Source organism: Exophiala dermatitidis (genome assembly GCF_000230625.1).
Source record: "Exophiala dermatitidis NIH/UT8656 unplaced genomic scaffold supercont1.2, whole genome shotgun sequence".
In the NCBI taxonomy this organism is placed as follows: domain Eukaryota; kingdom Fungi; phylum Ascomycota; class Eurotiomycetes; order Chaetothyriales; family Herpotrichiellaceae; genus Exophiala; species Exophiala dermatitidis.
The window spans coordinates 3,508,335-3,526,260 of record NW_008751647.1 but is presented as its reverse complement, the minus strand read 5'-3'; the positions used below and the strand labels follow the sequence as shown (position 1 = coordinate 3,526,260).

Below are 17,926 nucleotides of genomic sequence, written 5' to 3'. Positions count from 1 at the left end.
GGTAGGCAAGAGTTGCTGGCCTGGCTCAATGGCCTGCTTCAACTCAACATCACAAAGGTGGAACAATGCGGCACAGGGTGAGTTTAACGAAGCCCGCAAGGGGGTCACCATCACATGGTCATGTTGCGGCCTGTGGTCGTGGTGGTGATCTCACTTGGAACGGATGGATGGCTGATCTCTTTTCCTAGTGCTGCCTTGTGCCAACTCTACGATTCTATCTTTCGTACGTCCTCTCCAAGTTCCCCCGTCATCTTCGACTCCGCTCCGAGCAGAAGCCGTTTGCGGGCCGGCTTGGTCACGGCAGAGAGACCATGGGAAGTGGATGAGATTGATTGACTGGTTGCTGATTGCGATTCTGCAGTTGATATTCCCATGAGCCGGGTCAAGTTCAATGTCAACACGGAATATGCCTACATACAAAACTTCAAGATTCTACAGAGTACGTCTAAGCCACAGCCCTTATTACGCCTGGATTGATTGCTATCTTGTTCCGCACGGCTGTTGGGCTATGTTCTTGCGACTATCCAGTTTTGCGATCATGGTTTCTAACGTGGTACCCTGATCTTTTTCCAACAGACTGCTTTACCAAACACGGCATCGATCGAACTGTACCCGTCGAGTCACTGGTGAAATGCAAGATGCAAGACAACCTAGAGTTTCTACAGTGGTCAAAGAGGTTCTGGGACCAATACTTCCCGGGCCATGAATACGATGCGGTCGCTCGGCGGAAAGGGGCAGGCGCGCCAGCAGGAGGAGCACACATCACCGTTGCCCCGACGGCGGCCATAACAGCAGGAACATCAAGAACCAGTACTAGCGGAACAAGTACGACCAGGAAAACCGGCGCCACTCCCGTCACTAGGACCGGCGGCGCACGCGTCGGCAGCGGTGGCTCTGGCGGGTATGGAGGGGCGTCGGCTGCGTTGTTGAAGCAAGAGAATGAACAACTAAAGGAAGCCATTGCCGATTTGGAAAAGGAGCGAGATTTCTACTTCAGCAAACTCCGCGATATTGAATTGTTGCTGCAGACTGCCGTCGAGCAGGATCCGGCGCTGGAAGAAGACGAGAACGGTTTGGTCAAGAATATCCAAACCATTCTCTATAGCACAGAGGAAGGGTTCGAAATCCCCGATGTGGATGCCAATGGGGAGGCTGAAGGTGAAGAGCCGGAAACGTTTTAAGGAAGAGAAGCGATGAAGAAGAAACCCAGGACAAAAAGAATGTCATGTGTCATGTCACCCACGACCAACCATTTGAAACTGTTATGACTGCTTTTCTTTTCTCCCGGCCGTCGTATATACTTGGTAGCGGAAAAAGGGGAGGAAGAGAGTCTTCGATATGCAGGGCCCGCCCGCTCACTACTTTTGGTCTGGTGAAAATGACGAGAATAGATCAACTTGAAGTGCCATGGGAGAAATGACTGGAACATTCAAGTTGGCTCTACCCTTCCTGTCCTGTTCTGTTGAGAGTCACGACGTTCCTGTGCTGCAGTTGCGAGTGAGCATGCACATGTCGCTATCGACACCGTGACAGATGAAAGAAAGAATGAAATAGGGAGGGGCCGCAAAATACCTTATGATGGATGGGACAGAGATGGTTATGCCCAAGGAGGCCCTCCTCGGAGGCGCCTTAGACCCCTGGAACATTCTCACTTGCGGACATTGATTGCCATTTTGGAGTCGAGTTACCATTGAACTTCACCTAGTGAGCACTGCAATGACACAAATTGATGATTAACAATTGCAGAAGACGAGGAAGAAGCAAGAGAAAGCAAAACCCCCGCCCCCCCAAGAAAAACAAGGACACGGCCACAGTACCACGAAATGGCAATGAATAAGAACAAGTATTGTACCCCTTTTCCCCTGAAAGGATGGGACGAGGCTGAGGTACCCAAAAGGGAACGGTAGACTGTCGACTGTGAACTGCCCACTGCAATGAGCTGCTGTTCTTATTCCCGTTTCAAGTATTGTTTCTTTTCGTAACTCTGCTTATTTATAGACTATAGTCCACACATTCCCACTCCTCCAGAGGTTGCGGTTCCATAACCACTATATCCATCATGACCATTCCCATTCCCATTCCCATGCCCATTGCCACCTCTTACCAGCTCGAGCAGACTATTCGCCGCTTCGCCCTTGACCACACTACTAGTGAGGCCGCCCGGTCGGTAGCCTCGATTGCGCTGTTGGTGACCAGTATGCGGCGCCTGCACATCATGTTCCCCTCTTTCTCCTTCTTGATGCAAGTGGTGTCGTCGGTCTACCGATATGGAAGATGGTGCCGAGTCCGGGTATGGGTACGATACTCGGCGCAATGGAGTTCTAGGCTGCTCGTCGGACATGGACAACATATGTTGTTGTTGTTGTTGTTGACGGTGGGGCTCACCACCCAGTTGGTCCCTTCCACTATACAGGGTTCTGCCATTTCCCTCTGAAGCTTGGGCCGCTGGCAATAGCGGTGGACTGCTGGGAATCTCTATGTTTGAATGCGTCGGGTCGGGTCGAAACTGGGTTTGGTTTTGCTTCGGTTGCGGCTGTTGTTGTTGTCGTTGCTGCTGGTGCTGCTGCTGGTCACTCATCCCTATTTGTGGCCCTGTTACATCCGCCGTGTTCCATCGTGCTGAAAACGCAGTTGGCGCAATATGCGGCATTGGCAGACTTGACAGGGACTTGACTGTGGTGTTCCTAAGTTTTGGGTCCATGGTTGCTCGAGCACGTGCCAGGGCAATCCTTGACTCGGGCGTAAGGGGACTTTGATATGATCCCCTACCACCACCGCCTCGTATGGTCGAAGATGAGCTCGGAGAAGAGGACTCGACTGTAATGTCGGGAGGGGTCGACGACAATCTATCGTTTTTGGGGAGTTGGAGATGCGCAAAGGGCCGAGAGATTTGATTCGTCTGGATCTTGAAAAGAGCCAGTTGTAGTCGGGTCCGCAGAGTTTCTGCTTTCTACAGGGGCTTGTCAGTAACGACGGCGGTCTCTTTTTACCAAGTCCAGAGACACAGGGGCGGCCCGCCTTGGCAGATGAGCCAAGTTGTTGAGTCTGACTTACCTCCAGAAGCATTTCTTTTCTAGCCTCCTCCTGTGTCTTTGAAGTTTGCTCCTTGGGAACCTCTGTCGCTTGATCCTCTTCCATCATTTGCATGTCGTCCTGGCCTTGATCTTGGTCTTCGGTCTCGTCGACCTGGGATGAGCGGTTGTTTCCAAAGTCGATTAGACTGGACATGCTTAGACTGATCTGCGAGCATTCCTTGTTGAGGTTGGGCCGGAGGGGTGGGACAATCTGCGACGTGTTTTGTGGAAGTGTAACGGCATGCTATAGACCAAATCGTCAGCCTCGATGGATTTCCTTGTCTAGCACCAACATTGCCACAGATTTCACCAAACTCATGTACTTACCATCTTGTCCAATGTCTGCTGGCTCGGTTCTTCGTGAATCTCGAATTGAGCCTCGACTTGAACATGAGACGGATCGTCTTGCGACGGACGGAACGACGAGAACACCGTGTTGGGAGTGGATTTGTATAGACCTGCGCCCTCAACCTCTGTGGGGCTATCACTCAAGATGTCCGTCATTTGGGACAGAGGGTGTGTATGCGGATATACAGTCCTAGCATTGCCGTCCTGCGAATCTGGTATTATGAATTCCTCGTCGTTGGCATCTTCAATCTTTCTCTTCTGTCCAGCGCGTGGACGCGGGCTGCTGGGCGAAAGCGCACGTTTCAAGGTCGTCGGCCGCTGGGCAATGGGACTGGCATTCTCCAAGCCAGTGTGGACATGGGCTTTTCGGGGGGGAAGCGTGTGTGTTTGCAGATTCGCGTTGGGGTCCTTTTCCCCTAGCACGCGTCGTGTAGGGGATGTTGTTGTACTCATTGCAAGCGATGGACCACCCTTTTCCACAAGAACAATAGTTGTTGTCTTTGCTGAGATGGTCTGACTAAAGACGTCTTGTGTTGATAATGCCCTGTACTCGCCAACACGTACTGTGTGAAGATGTACCTCTAGACCAAACAAACAACTAAGAGGCAGGGATCTCTGAAGCGGCTGCGTATACTCGGACAGGGCAGACACGGAGAGGATAGGTCGAGTAGATAAATGGTCGTGCGAGTTTAGACGACAGACGCGCGAAGGAACAGAGGGGATATGAACACACGAACACCGGACGCCTCGAAGCCCAGGAGCAGTTAGTTTGAGTCGCGGTGTCACGTCGAATGCTGGACGTTGCAGGGTGGATGCACAACACGCATGTGCAGCACCGCAGTTTAGAATAACAATTAAACACTGCTAGTAGGTCACTGCTAACCACGGTGTAGTACAAACTGTGGATTGAACATGCAGGGCACAGCCGAACACCCTCCAGCCTCGTCGAAACGGCCAATGAATACGCGACATCTGCTGACTAACTGGTGGATAGAACCGAGACTCTCTATTCCTGCGCAGTCAACAATTGGCGCCCATGAGTAGATTAAACCGTATCTGGCTTAGCTTGGCCTTGTCCCTGAATTTTAGCGAGCCACGTCAAACTTGAAGCGGGTTTCGACTTCACCCGCCTGGTCTGGATACGTACCAGGCACTAGTATGGCGTGGGTTGTATTACGGGGCATGGTATGGAAATCATCCATAGACGCGTCCATGCATTCAACGCGGAGATCAAGACGTTCCACCCAACTCAAAGTGGAGTAGTTGTACGTTGTATAGAGACTCCGACTACCTCGACATCTGGTGTGGACGTGAAGCAGTTCCCCAAGCCGTCTGTCATTTCTTCCCGCAGCGTGTCCATACTATAGTTCTCCGTCGTGAGAGATACTCTCCGCTCGTTCTGCGTCAAGTATACCCTGTACGTCCATCTCCTTGGCCACGCTGTCGTCCAAAAACTCCAGACCGGCCATGGCTTGGCCGTTGCACGCTTGTCCCAATGCTAAGAATGCAAAATGGCCACCCACCACGGGCCGCGCGAAGAAATTGGGGCCCGGGAATCCTCCACTACCTTCAGTGTCATGCAAATCCGTCAACGGCCGATCCGTACTCGTCTCATTGACCCATTTGGCAACCGACTGCAAGATCTCGGCTCGAACTTTCGGTGCCGCCACTGCCATGGCGAAGAATTCCCAATCTGTTTTGGTGTAAAGATGTCTTGAATCCAACGGTAAGCCATACTTCTGTCGAACAGCATAGTACCAATCGCTCTGCATTTGGTAGATATGTTTAGGCACAAAGCCCGCTTTGTCGCCGTCGATGTGCTTCAATAGCTTCTGCAACTTGTACCGTCCAGAAATGCTGGCATCCGGGCTTGCAGAAGCCTTTTGACCCAAGTGGAAACACAGCTGACTGTCTGCATAAAGATTGTAGGTGGTCGTCCAGGACCCATACCAGTGATATGCTAGCTTCGCATGCGTCTTGTCTCGCGAAATTCCGAATTCTTCCCATTTCGCAATATAAACTTCCGAGATGTTGTTGTAGGATTTGGCATCCTCGTGGTTGCCAGTCAGCTCGGCCAGGCCGGCCATGGCCTTGATTCCAATAATGCCTTTGAGCGCCAGATTGGTCTGCAACGCCAGCCACCCAGCAAAATCATCGGTTGATAGCTGATTGTGAGGCTCCAACGAGTACTCCACAAGATAGCTAGTCCATTGCTTCCACAATCGATAACTTCTGCTGACCCATTTCTTCGCCCGCTTAACGTTCTTTGCTTGACCAAACCAGGGTTCATCGATATATGAGATGCCATTTTGCTGCCCCACGGTTAAAGGAGCAATGCTCTCACCGTCGGTCTTGACCGTCGAGGATCCGTCCGTTGCCTTCCACGTCGAGGATAGTGACGTGTTCGCTCCATCCTTCAGCGCATTGGCCAATGCGAGACCCATGATAAGGATGTTTCCACATTCCTCAACCGGCATATATTCATCTGCTCCATCGGGATGACCAGTAGCATTCGGGAAATGCGTGCCAAGGTCATGCATGGCATACTTGTTAGGATACTGCCCACTAAGCATGTGCTCGATCAAAGGTTCAAGGAGATATCCAAGCCACTGGGGGTTCGTATATAGGAAAAATGGAAATGCCGGGAAGATAACATCAATTGTCTGGAAGTTGCCGTTGGACGAAATTTCCTTAAGGAACAAGATTGGATCGTCGGGAGTACCCGAGAAGCTCGTAGCTCCGAGGACTTGTCGAGCAGACAGGGCCACAATATCAACGTAGTCCTCAGCACCCGACTTGTAGGCATCGATGGCGAGTTGGGCGGAGTAGTTGGCTGCGAGTGCTTTCGCATTAGGGAAGTCCAGGTAATGGAAGGTGAGCAGCTGGCGGTCAGTCTGGAAGTAGGACTCCCAAAAGGGTCGCATGAGAGTCAAGCCACGAGCGGAGGCAAACTGGACGACAGGATCTTGAATGTGGGCGACAGTAAATGTGGCGCTATCCTCGAGGACAGAATAGGTGCTGGTATTCAGGTTGAAGGATTTTGAAAAGGCAAACACTGGTTCATCATCCATGATCGAGCGGAATCGATCGTCGACTGATCCGTTGAGGGACCCAGCCCTCGCAAAATGCTGCCTTACTACAGCCGACGTGCCTCCTTGGTGCAGGGCATCCAAAGGACCCAAGAAGTGCAGGCTGCCCCATTCGGAACGATCCATGAACTCAGTAAATAGCTGTTGGATTTCGCGCTTGACCACCCATTCACCAAACCCAGGAAATCCAGGCTTCGAAAGCTGCGAATCCATGCTATATGGGTTGTCGAAGTACATCCAATTGATCTTGCTCCCTCGATCTCCGCTAACCCACAAGCCATTGAGATCCAGGTAGATCTCCACGGGGACGTTACCGGAAACGTAAACTGTTATGTAGCTCGCGGGAATGGATTGCCGAAGGGTCGAGGTGGGCGTTATAGGAGACAAAAAAGAAAGAGTAACGTCGACCTTACGGGAGGAAGAGAGCGGAAGCGAATAGGACAGATTCGTGGTAGATGCATCGTATTGAGCACCACGGTATATTGGGATAGAAAGGTTGAAGCTGCCACGCCAGCGTCAGCTCGGAATGCTTTTTGGAAGATATCCTAAGGCCTGTACCTGTCGTCATCCCTGGGCAGCGAGTCTTGTGGTCTTCCTAGCAATGGATAGACTCTTGCCTCGCTGGGGACCCGGGCCATAACGGACAGCCCGACCTCCTGGCCGGTCCAGAACATAGGCCATTTCTCCCAGGGCATGCCCCTCGCATTGGGCAGCCATGTACTCAGATAAGGGTTTCGCACAATGAGCGGAAGGACAGGCGGTGTCAACCTGGAACACTGTATGAGGGGCAAGAGGGCAGTCCAAAGGACTGCCAATGCGGAAGCCAGCCGCATGATGGAGGGAGGGGGGGAGCAGACAGGTTAACACAATGATGGGCAGAGAAGGAGGGTAGACAGCATCGGAGCAGAGTGAGAGGTAAGAGATGGACCAAGGGAGGAGAGACCGCAGCAAGTTGGGCGGTATAGCAACGGTATAAGATGGAATCAGTCGTAGGACGACGAGAGACCTCGACGGATGGCGGAGAGCGCAGGTGGCCGTGGTCAGCCGAGCAGTCAACCTGGCATGAGGCCAGTGCCGCACCATCTCCAAATGACGGCATTGGGGGTGGTGTAGCGTGCTGCCAGTGCGCGTGCCCTGCCAAAGGATCTGGGGGTCAGTTTCCACTTCGTAGCCGGTTTCTTAGGTGCAGTATCTAAATCGACCTCAGCGCAGCAGCATGGACGTGCCTATACCGACCAGCGAGCACTATGGACAACGCAGTGGTTCTCCAAGTACAGAAGTATCATGCAAAATAACTTCAGTCCACAGATTCTCCATGCCAGTCCCAAGGTCTCCGCGGTTCGGTCCCCAATTGCGCTAGGCCTGTTCCTATCAGGATCCCTGAGGCGTACCAGTGGTGAAAGGCTCTCGATCATGGGACCGAGCAAGGATCTCCACCCAGTCTGACTTTGCTTCTTGTCTTTCCTCCGCACGGTATCCAATACTGGATGTCCGACCTGCAGGAATATGCATGGAAGATGGAATCCTCGTTCGCGGCCAGGCAAAAGGGAACCGTTGACACAGGCAAGTACAACAATGACTTGGATGATTTCCAACATTGGCAGTCGTGCTCTGCTACGCGCCCTATTACAAAATCACGGGGAAGAACTGAACAGGAACAGGAACAGGAACAGGAGGATATTTATTTCACTTCGTGTAGAAGCTCCACGGCCGACAACACCTCCCCAGAAGTATAGTCTTTGACCTGCACCTATCTCGGAGACAAGGTATCGCACGCACTTGCGCTGCACAGGATGCGGACTGGGCTTTTGCCCAGAATGACCAGCGAAGAAGGGTGAAGAGCATAAGGTGCTTCTGATATGTAGTGGAAGCAAGTGTCCTCCAAATACTGGTCGGTCTGTCTTCTATGAATGACCCCCCTCCCATAGCAACTCAGTATCATATTGCCGGCAGACATATCTTCGTCCTTCATTGAGAGTGGTAACATCTCAAGTACACGCTCATAACGTATGTCCTTGCTCGCCTTAGCTTATTCACGGCACCGTAGTCAGACCAATCGTGGGAAAGAAAAAAGACCAAAAAAGGGCGCAGAGTAAGCAACATGGCTGATTTGAACCTCCAACCATGGGCAAATTCTCTTGATCTTCTCTCTTCCTGGGGCTTCCTCGAAAAGACAAAAAACTCGGCCTTTCGAAGCCCAATTACCCGGTGGTAATTGAGGTTCGAAGGTCCAAGGAAAACCCCCTATGGGGATTTTATTGGTTTTCCGCTTCGTTGTGTCGTCAGGTTACCTCCTTCCATAGGTGCTCTGGAGCGAGAACCATGAATGGAAGGGACCTTCATCCAGAACTTCCGAGTCTTACTCAAGGCGCTGATCACCGGTAAGGTGGCGGGGAGTACTTTAACTCAGAGTCTGTCCAGTCAGGGGTCTGCCTCTAGGATTCACGGCTTTTCCCAAGATAAACTGTCTCATACCTGGTGGCCACACCCTCACGCTTCAGCTAGCCTAGCGGCTCGTATTGAGCCACCAGGGCCGAAACCCGGGATAGATATGAGAAATTGTTGGAGGAAATTGGGGAACTTTGATATATATCCTTAGTTTTTCCGAAAGCCGGGCCACGTGAAGGCTGGGCTGAGGCCCGAGGGCGCGGTGAAGCTGCTGTGAACTTGAATTGAGCTCCGGGCGCGTGAGCTGCCCTGCGGGCATACCTACCTGGGTACCTGGTACCTGTTCCTACCTACCTACCATTGCCTTCGGCCCACCTTATCATAAATGTTCATGGATAGATTCTCATCTGTCTACCCGATAGGCACAGGTATAAACCTGGCTCTTAGCGAGATCTCAATACTCACCAGGTATTTACAACGAGTCGGTATCATCCGCTCCCTTCGAAAAACCTCACGGTGCCCTTCAGCTTCACGCCGGAGCCTCCTTGATTGGTCTCCGTTGCCCCCGCCTTGGAACTTAACTCAGCGGTCCTTGCATCCCAAAGCTCTTCAAGATCGGAGAACCAAACATCGAGGGATTGCGTGTGATATTAAGGGGAGAGCACACAGTCGGCCTGTGGTGCCGGAGCCAGTGCGGCTGTCCGGGTTCGAAAACCCAAGCCACGTCTGGCCACCAGTTCAGCCCACAGGATTCTTCTCGTGCCATTCTTCGACAATGGTCAATTCGATGAATAATGGTTAATTGCCAACGGCAGACAACACTGAGGAAACGAAGAATGAAGGTGGTCCAAATTACATTTTTATTGCATTGTGCCCTCGAATGACCAGAACTATCTTGGGTGTCCACACAAGCAATACCCAATCGCCGCTCAGTACGGGCAACACTGAACGGGACTGTGGGCTCGGCCTATCATTGGGATCGGACCGTTACGCGCCGAGGTGGTACGGCTGGACTTCTCCGCACTTCAGTAGGGACGCAGAAAGGCGGCAGATCGGTTGCCAACAATGCAGCAGCGTCGTCCATTCTTGCGTTGTTGATTGTCACAAAGCGCCTACAACGTGTTTCAACCCCTAGGGTTGGACCTGATCGCTTTGCGCGTCCACCCGGTCTCTCGCTCATAAGGTCACGCTTCTCACGCAGTCACTCGTATCGTTTCCTGCTCTCTCGATTGTGCGTAGCCTACGTGAGGCATTACAGAACGCCGAGTCTCGCATGCAATTGATTGAAACCGGAAAGGGGAAAGAGTATTGTTGGTCGTCTCGGCGTTGTGCTGGACAGAAGCAAATTACAAGGTCACCGGTTTGACCCGAATCGATTGTGGGTTGGACTGCAGCCCACCGAACCGGATCGAAGCGCGCGTCGGCCACGAAGATAAGACGAGGACGACCAGGGACTTCTCAAGCCTGTAAGAGAGTTGTGAACATAATTCCAGATACCAGTCCGCTTCGACACACCCACGCGCGCCGATCCTTCGAGATGGTGTCTACGAGGCACCACCCACGGCCTTTCCCGGAGTCAGCGTCGCCTGCCAGGTCCAGCCGGTCCAATACCGCAGAACCGATGTCGAAGTCATCTTCCTCCCCACCACCCGACGATACAGTCACCGTGGCCTCCGGAAAGAGCGCTCGGACGCGCCGATCTGATCGCTCGCCTGCTGCAGCAGATAAACATCAAGCGTCGGCTTCTAGAAATGCGTACCTGCATAAGCCCCCTCCCCTGATGATCGTCTGGCTTTGTGTTTCGCTCCCGTTGGTGCTGTGGGATACGGGATACATCTTCTGTCGGCCGTATTCGATGCCCGGTGGAAGCCTCCATTGGCCGTTGTGGACGCCTTATGCTCTCTATGGCACGGTGGACTACATCTACGGTTGGCCTGCGTGGAATGGACACGTCGGATTCACAGCGGCGCAGGCATCGCTCAACACCGTGGAGACCCTCATGTACTTTTACTACTTGAACGCGGTGTTCCGGAATGCCAGGAGTGGGATGTTCAGTTTCCGTGACATTCGCGGCTTTTTCTTGGGGGAAGAGCACCGCGCCGTTCGAGGACCTGGAGTCGCCAAGGCAGTTGTCGTTCTATTCTCTGCCGCGGTGATGACACTAAGCAAGACGGTGTTATACTGTAAGTTGGCGGACATTTGGAGCGGCACCGTTGAGAGGCTGATTCACTTTCTGACTGGGGACAGGGCTCAATGAATACTTCTCGGGTTTTGCCAACATTGGGCATAACACACTCGGCAACCTGATCTTACTGTGGATCATTCCCAATGGGCTTTGGCTCGTTTTCCCAAGCTACATAATCTACGTGCTGGGGAGCGAGATGATTCAGAGGATGGATGGAGCTGCAGCTGAAAAAGAAGACTGATGCACCATGAAGCGTCTAGGTGCCGCAATCAATATGGAAGCTCAGTGACAGACCATTCCTCGCTCTCTGTCCTTCTGCTCAGCAGACGATGTCATGATGCGGCTTTTCCACATGTCTTTCGCGCGGTTGCTGCTCCCACTCAAGGAACATGAGACCTGGCAATGAGGTCTTTGATCTCGACGATTACAAGGAGATTTGCAGAGCGGAGGAATGTTCCACGAATACGACATGTACCTACACTCTGGGACAAGTCATCAGTCAATCTCTCCAGGTAGTACCAGTTCTAGAGCATGTCGGTGCGGGTGGGCATGTTGAGAGTGAGGCTTACAGACTTTGCAGGTTGCTGATGCATTCAGGCGAGAAAAGCCTGACGAGGTGCCCATGGTGTTGGCGTTGGCGGGGTCGACAAGCGGAGCAAAGGAATGGGAAGGTTCATGGATCAAGCGAAGGTCAGCAGGTCGTTCGAGGCGGGTCTGAATGCACCGCATACCCAGCATGGGAGGGGATGACCACAACTACAGATGTGCCTGGGAAGGGAGCGTTGGGGTGGAACATTTTTGAAGTCGGCCACACCGTCACAGAAAGGAAGGAGCTTGCTGTGCAACCCGACCTGCTACCTGGTACCTACAGCCTGAACCTTCCTCCTGTATCTACTTATGTGGTAGGTAGGTATACAATGTTAAGGTATAGGTCTAGGTAGGCACTATATCGCACTCCAGTGTGGCAGGTGCCGTTCGAAGCTGTTTATGGAGCCTCAGTGCCGGCTATCCGCCAATGGGGTAAATGGCGGGCTGCGGAGATGCGGGGGAGGCGTAGCGTTGGATCATGATGACGGGGAATGCAACGGATCTAACCTTCCTTGTTACTTCTTGCACCAGCCAAGCAGCAACGTGGTAGCGCAGTAGTACCGTGTCATTGGACTTCATTCGGCGGGAACGGAGAACTATCCTAATGCAGCTCGCTCGGAAGAGCTCAATGATGACAGAATATTGCCCCTGCCTGAACCTGAAGGAGCGGGAGGCTATTAGGAACCCTCCTGCCAAGATATGCTACTTAGCCGGTGAAGTACTTCGGACAGGCAGCTTTAACCAGCGAAGTACCGATACACCGTGGCGAGAGTTGAGAATATAGAGATGGGGCCAGTAGCGAGATGGTGTCAGGGTAGGTGTCTACCTAGCCTAGGCTGCAGTGAGGTCCATTTTCAAGAAACTACGTTGTAAGGTGCGAGTCAGGGTTGCAGAGCTATACTGAGAGTGGTATATTGTATGTATCTCAATGGCCCAATACTAGGTACTGGATAAATACGAGAAAAGCTACCACAGCTCCCCGGTAGGCAGATCTTGCGGGGTACAGTACCTTGTAGTGACTACGTGCTTCCAGTAGCTGGAATTACCAGGGTTCAAGGATTCTTTTGTGGACATGAGAGAGACTGTAACTTAGTCCCACGACTGGTCGTCTTTCTTTTCACGTCTGCTGACTCTTATGGCAGTGAGATACCCGCAACCACGTATCAAACCTCCGACATCATGTGTCAACCTACATGAGGCAAGGTATCAAGGATACTACCCATCCGTTGCAGCATTAGGTACCTCCGTCTGGTCTTCCGGACCCGGGCGGCCTGTCAACTCGAATGCAACCTCAGCTGTTGTGGTTACTGGGTGAGATTGCTAACTGCCTCTTTCGACATTGTAGTTGTACCGTGCTCGCCGTGTAGCCACTGACGGCCACATCCCGCGCAAAGTGTCGCCCTTGCCGTCCGGTACCTCTACCTCAGGCCGGTGATTACACAACTGCCGCTGCCACCTGCGATGCATCAGCCCTTGGAAGTGTCGTATAGCGGAAAGAGTAGGACGAGCGGTCAGGAGGGGAGCAGGCAAGAGAGAAACTACACCCAGAAAATAGCCGCAGCTGCTGCCATCATGAAGGTCGGGACTACACCTGGTCATATCGCTTCAGCCGTCCATCCTTGGCTCCATCCATTCGACGATCCATTGCTCCCTGCACCAGCCTCCATCCACCGTCATTCAGCTGTGGCCTTGATCTCATATCCGCCTACATGAGCATGGTGGTGATGCCAATGCCGGCGATGACGGGAGGTATCATTAACTTGCATCTGCTCGGCCTCGCTGCTCCCATCCTCGCTTGAATTGTCTAGCTGTAGTCCGCGAATAAATATCCCCCACGAGTACCTCCCATGCTCTTCCGCTTATTCACTCTTTGTGTATCCTTACGATAACTTCCTCGGATCCGTTGCTGTGCCGGCATACGGCCTTCACTGCTGTATGTTGGATTCGGCAACACGTAACACCACCGGCCGGCTCAGCTGAGCTCATCCACACCTGTCTTTATCAATCAAGAAAGAGTGGCCGCAGTCAGTCGCCGTACTCCTCGCCGGTGCCTCGACCTCTCGACGTGCGACTGAACGTCTGGCTCTACAGACATCGCTCGTTCGAATCGAGACTATACTAGGAATTGAAGTGCAAGCACGCCTTATCTCCGAGCCCAGCGCCGATAAGCAATAATGTGGCCTTCCTCCACCATCCCGGTGGCGGCGGCGATGGCCGCCCTGCTTGTGCCTAATATTGTGCTGGCCTCTGTGAGTGATCCCACCCTTTTGCTGCCCGTTAAAAGCACAATCCGACGCCGAACTTGGGGTCCCGCCAAGGGCACGCCGGCCTCTTCGGGCCCGTTTCTGCCACTGGCATAGAAGCATTTCCACCTAGAAAATGCTTCATTTGACCTCCGCCTTCCACTTCCTCAATGCTACATCCCAACTATCCACTTACTTACAAGCCGTCTTGAAGCCTGTCGAATCTCCTGAAGCCATTTACAAGCGACAAGCGGCACAGCCCTGGAACAATGACTACAATGGTCCAATATGGACCTCGCCTCCTAGCTACCCGTCTCCCTGGGGATCCGGTTCGGGAGATTGGGCTGCTGCTTACGAAAAGGCTCGAGCATTCGTCAGCCAGTTGACCCTGTTGGAAAAGGTCAATCTCACCACTGGCGTGGGGTGAGTCAATGCCTTGCCGCCTAGTTTGGGTCTATCTCGAGGCTTACTCTTCGTCAGCTGGGAATCCGAGAAGTGTGTCGGAAATGTTGGCTCAATCCCTCGCCTTGGCTTTCCTAGTCTCTGCATGGAGGACGGACCACTAGGGGTCAGAAACGGTGAGTAAATACCTCCAGAGTATGGAGGACAGCGCTAATCGCCCTCAGCCGACTACGTCTCTGCCTTTCCTGGGGGCGTGAATGTGGCTGCTACGTGGAGTCGTGAATTGGCCAGAGCCCGCGGCGAAGCCATGGGCGCAGAGAATCGAGACAAAGGCGTGGATGTCCAGTTAGGCCCCGTCTGCGGCCCTCTAGGACGGTCTCCTGAGGGCGGAAGAAACTGGGTGAGCAACAAGAACAGTTACTCCCTCAGTTACTCCCTCTGCTCGGTTGCTGACACAATAATAGGAAGGCTTTAGCCCTGATCCATACCTGACTGGTGCTCTCATCGCTCCCACGGTCCAAGGTATTCAGAGCCAAGGCGTCATTGCGTGCACAAAGCATTACATCGCCAACGAACAGGAGCATTTCCGTCAAGTGGGGGAATCTCAGGGCTATGGCTGGAACATCACAGGCACCCTCAGCTCCAACATTGACGATAAAACAATGCATGAGCTATATCTCTGGCCATTCTCCGATGCAGTGCGAGCAGGGACTGGCTCGGGTAGGTGCACTTCCATCTTGAGTTCAACACCGTGTCCTAACGGCGGCTAGTCATGTGCTCCTACAACCAGATCAACAACTCCTATGGCTGTGCCAACTCTTACACAATGAACCATCTTCTCAAGAATGAGCTCGACTTTCAAGGCTTTATTATGTCCGACTGGCAAGCTCAACATTCCGGTGTCGGCACGGCTTTGGCTGGCCTGGACATGACCATGCCCGGTGACACTCTGTTTAACACGGGCCGGAGCTACTGGGGTACCAACTTGACCATTGCCGTGATCAACGGCACGGTTCCTGAATGGCGTGTTGATGATATGGCTACCAGAATCATGGCAGCCTACTATTACGTTGGTCGCGACACCCATTATACGCCCACCAATTTCTACGCTTGGAGCCGGAACACCTACGACAAAATCCATCAAGTTGACCCTCAATCTCCCATCGGTTTGGTCAATGAACATATCAATGTGCAGGATAGGCACCGTGACATCGTCAGACAAGTTGGTCAGGCTTCTAACGTTTTGCTCAAGAATACCGGTGGACTACCACTCACTGGCAAGGAAAGACAGGTCGGCATCTTCGGTTATGATGCCGGAAGCAATCCTTGGGGCGCCAATGGGTGCTCAAATAGAGGCTGTGACAACGGCACTCTCGCTATGGGTTATGGTAGCGGTACAGCCGAGTTTCCGTACCTCGTCACCCCAGAGCAGGCGATCACGCAACATGTTCTGACGCAAACCGATGGTGAGGTGTTTGCTATCCTTGACAATTATGCCGACGCCCAGATTAAAAGCCTGGCCAGCACTGCTGATGTTGCCCTGGTCTTCGCCAACGCTCAATCTGGAGAGGGCTTTATCACGATTGATGGGAACACTGGTGACCGCAACAACCTCTCTCTCTGGCTGGGAGCTGACCGATTGATTCACAACGTGACCAAGTACAACAAGAACGTCATTGTTGTAATGCACACGGTTGGCCCCGTCAATGTTTCTGCATGGTATGACAACGAGAATGTCACCGGTATTATCTGGGCAGGCCTACCAGGCCAGGAGAGTGGCAATGCCATCGTGGACGCTCTGTACGGCCTCATCAATCCCGGCGGAAAGCTTCCTTTCACCATTGGTCGCAATCGAGAAGACTATGGGACAGATATTCTCTACGAACCCAACAATGGCCAGTTCAACGCTCCGCAGTCCCTCTTCTCCGAAGGTGTCTTTATCGACTATCGTCACTTTGACCAATACAACATTGAGCCTATCTACGAATTTGGCTTTGGTTTAAGCTACACCACTTTTGAATACTCCAATTTGGTGATCACTCCGGGGAATCCTGCTCCATACACCCCCACAAGTGGCCAGACCGAGCCTGCTCCCGTCCTAGGAAACGCCAGTACCGACCCATCGCAATATGTCTTCCCTAACGGCACGATCACATACCGACCATATTTGTACATCTACCCATACCTGAACTCGACCGATTTAAGAGCATCGTCCGATGATACAGACTATGGACTTCCAACTGACCAATATGTGCCGCCTGGGGCTACAGATGGCTCACCACAACCATTGCTGCCCGCCGGTGGTGCACCTGGTGGTAATGCCGGCCTTTACGAAGTGGTAGCCACCGTGAGCGCCACTATCACCAATACTGGAAGTGTCGAGGGCGATGAGGTGGCTCAACTATATGTCTCTTTGGGCGAAGGAGAACCCCCTAAGGTCTTGCGAGGCTTCGATCGTCTGACCATTGCTCCAGGCGCCTCGACCACATTCACTGCTAACTTGACTCGGCGTGACGTTTCAGTATGGGACACTGTCTCTCAAAACTGGGTTCAAGTGAGCAACCCCACCATTTACGTAGGCACTTCGAGTCGAAAGCTCCCTCTCTCGGGCGTACTGTCCAGCAGTGGTGGTGGTTCAGGGGCCCAATCGTCATCGTCAGCATCTGGCGGAAGCGGAGGCGGAAGTTCTTCGGGCTGGGGATATGGTCAATCGTCTACAGCAAGCGGTTCGGCACCGGCACCTGTGAGCCAGCTCTCGGATGGGCAACCACAAGTACCGACAGGACGTCCGGTAACGCAAGTTTCCGATGGACAGCCTCAGGCTCCCACTGGAAACCCTGTTTCACAGATTTCGGACGGACAGCCTCAGGCTCCCGCTCACACTGGAGGTGCACCCGTTTCACAGATCTCGGACGGTCAGCCGCAAGTTCCCACTGGCACAGGACCAGCAGTGACACAAATCTCGGATGGTCAGCCGCAGAACCCGACTGGTGGCCCAGCAGTGAGTCAGCTGTCCGATGGTCAGCCTCGGGCCACGACCGCATAGGTTGCACGTCGTTGGGAAGGTTGAAGCCGAGAAAAAGGATCTCCTCTGCGTTAGGGTTAACTTGAAGTCTAAACATAATGTCGTGCCGTTGTGCGGAGGGACTGGCAGCATACATATGGCCGCGGCCTGTAAGGCAGTGAGTGGTAGTTGAAAGAACTGTGCTGTCCGTATTAAAGTGGCTGCAGCTGCACCGAAGCAGTGGTGATCAATCACTTTGGTCGGACGACGAATGGCATGAAAATGGTAATGGTGACTAGGTACAGATAGGCTCAAGGAGTAATTAAATGAAATGCGTTGTAATTATTGTTTCCATCCTAGTGACTGGCTGAGATTGAGTGCTTGTCTCAAGTTCCACCTTTTGCTCCTCAAGTCAAGAAATGAAGCGTGTATAAGCTGCTGGAATGTCTCTCGGGTGGAGTGCCCTATCAGCCTTGGTGAGAAGTAATGCTAGATGGCCAACTTGAAGGGGTCGACGAGGCTGAGATCGCTGAGGTCTGATTGGAGCCCCTGAGGCACAGTCAGGGCGGTCAATGTCGTCATGGACATCAAGGACAAACCACCGT

General features: G+C 52.8%; 5 protein-coding genes across 5 annotated transcripts; 3 read left to right on the top strand and 2 right to left on the bottom strand.

Moving 5' to 3' along the window:
• Positions 1-120: 120 nt before the first annotated feature.
• On the top strand, positions 121-1,181 carry HMPREF1120_02737 (RP/EB family microtubule-associated protein; the record flags this gene model as incomplete). Its single annotated transcript, XM_009156782.1, has 3 exons — positions 121-223; positions 362-439; positions 577-1,181. The coding sequence occupies 3 exons, from the start codon at positions 121-123 to the stop codon at positions 1,179-1,181; spliced, it is 786 nt and encodes a 261-aa protein (XP_009155030.1).
• An 818-nt stretch (positions 1,182-1,999) lies between these two features.
• On the bottom strand, positions 2,000-3,875 carry HMPREF1120_02736 (uncharacterized protein; the record flags this gene model as incomplete). Its single annotated transcript, XM_009156781.1, has 3 exons — positions 2,000-2,950; positions 3,055-3,318; positions 3,402-3,875. The coding sequence occupies 3 exons, from the start codon at positions 3,873-3,875 to the stop codon at positions 2,000-2,002; spliced, it is 1,689 nt and encodes a 562-aa protein (XP_009155029.1).
• Positions 3,876-4,783: 908 nt separating this feature from the next.
• Positions 4,784-7,344, bottom strand: HMPREF1120_02735 (uncharacterized protein; the record flags this gene model as incomplete). Its single annotated transcript, XM_009156780.1, has 2 exons — positions 4,784-7,013; positions 7,070-7,344. 2 exons carry the CDS (start codon positions 7,342-7,344, stop codon positions 4,784-4,786), a joined length of 2,505 nt encoding a protein of 834 aa, XP_009155028.1.
• A 3,092-nt stretch (positions 7,345-10,436) lies between these two features.
• HMPREF1120_02734 (uncharacterized protein) lies at positions 10,437-11,325 on the top strand (the record flags this gene model as incomplete). Its single annotated transcript, XM_009156779.1, has 2 exons — positions 10,437-11,082; positions 11,147-11,325. The coding sequence occupies 2 exons, from the start codon at positions 10,437-10,439 to the stop codon at positions 11,323-11,325; spliced, it is 825 nt and encodes a 274-aa protein (XP_009155027.1).
• A 2,601-nt stretch (positions 11,326-13,926) lies between these two features.
• Positions 13,927-17,675, top strand: HMPREF1120_02733 (beta-glucosidase). Its single transcript, XM_009156778.1, has 5 exons — positions 13,927-14,338; positions 14,396-14,493; positions 14,542-14,717; positions 14,782-15,037; positions 15,088-17,675. The coding sequence occupies exons 1-5, from the start codon at positions 14,052-14,054 to the stop codon at positions 17,361-17,363; spliced, it is 3,093 nt and encodes a 1,030-aa protein (XP_009155026.1). The 5' UTR covers positions 13,927-14,051; the 3' UTR covers positions 17,364-17,675.
• The last annotated feature ends 251 nt before the right edge of the window (positions 17,676-17,926 follow it).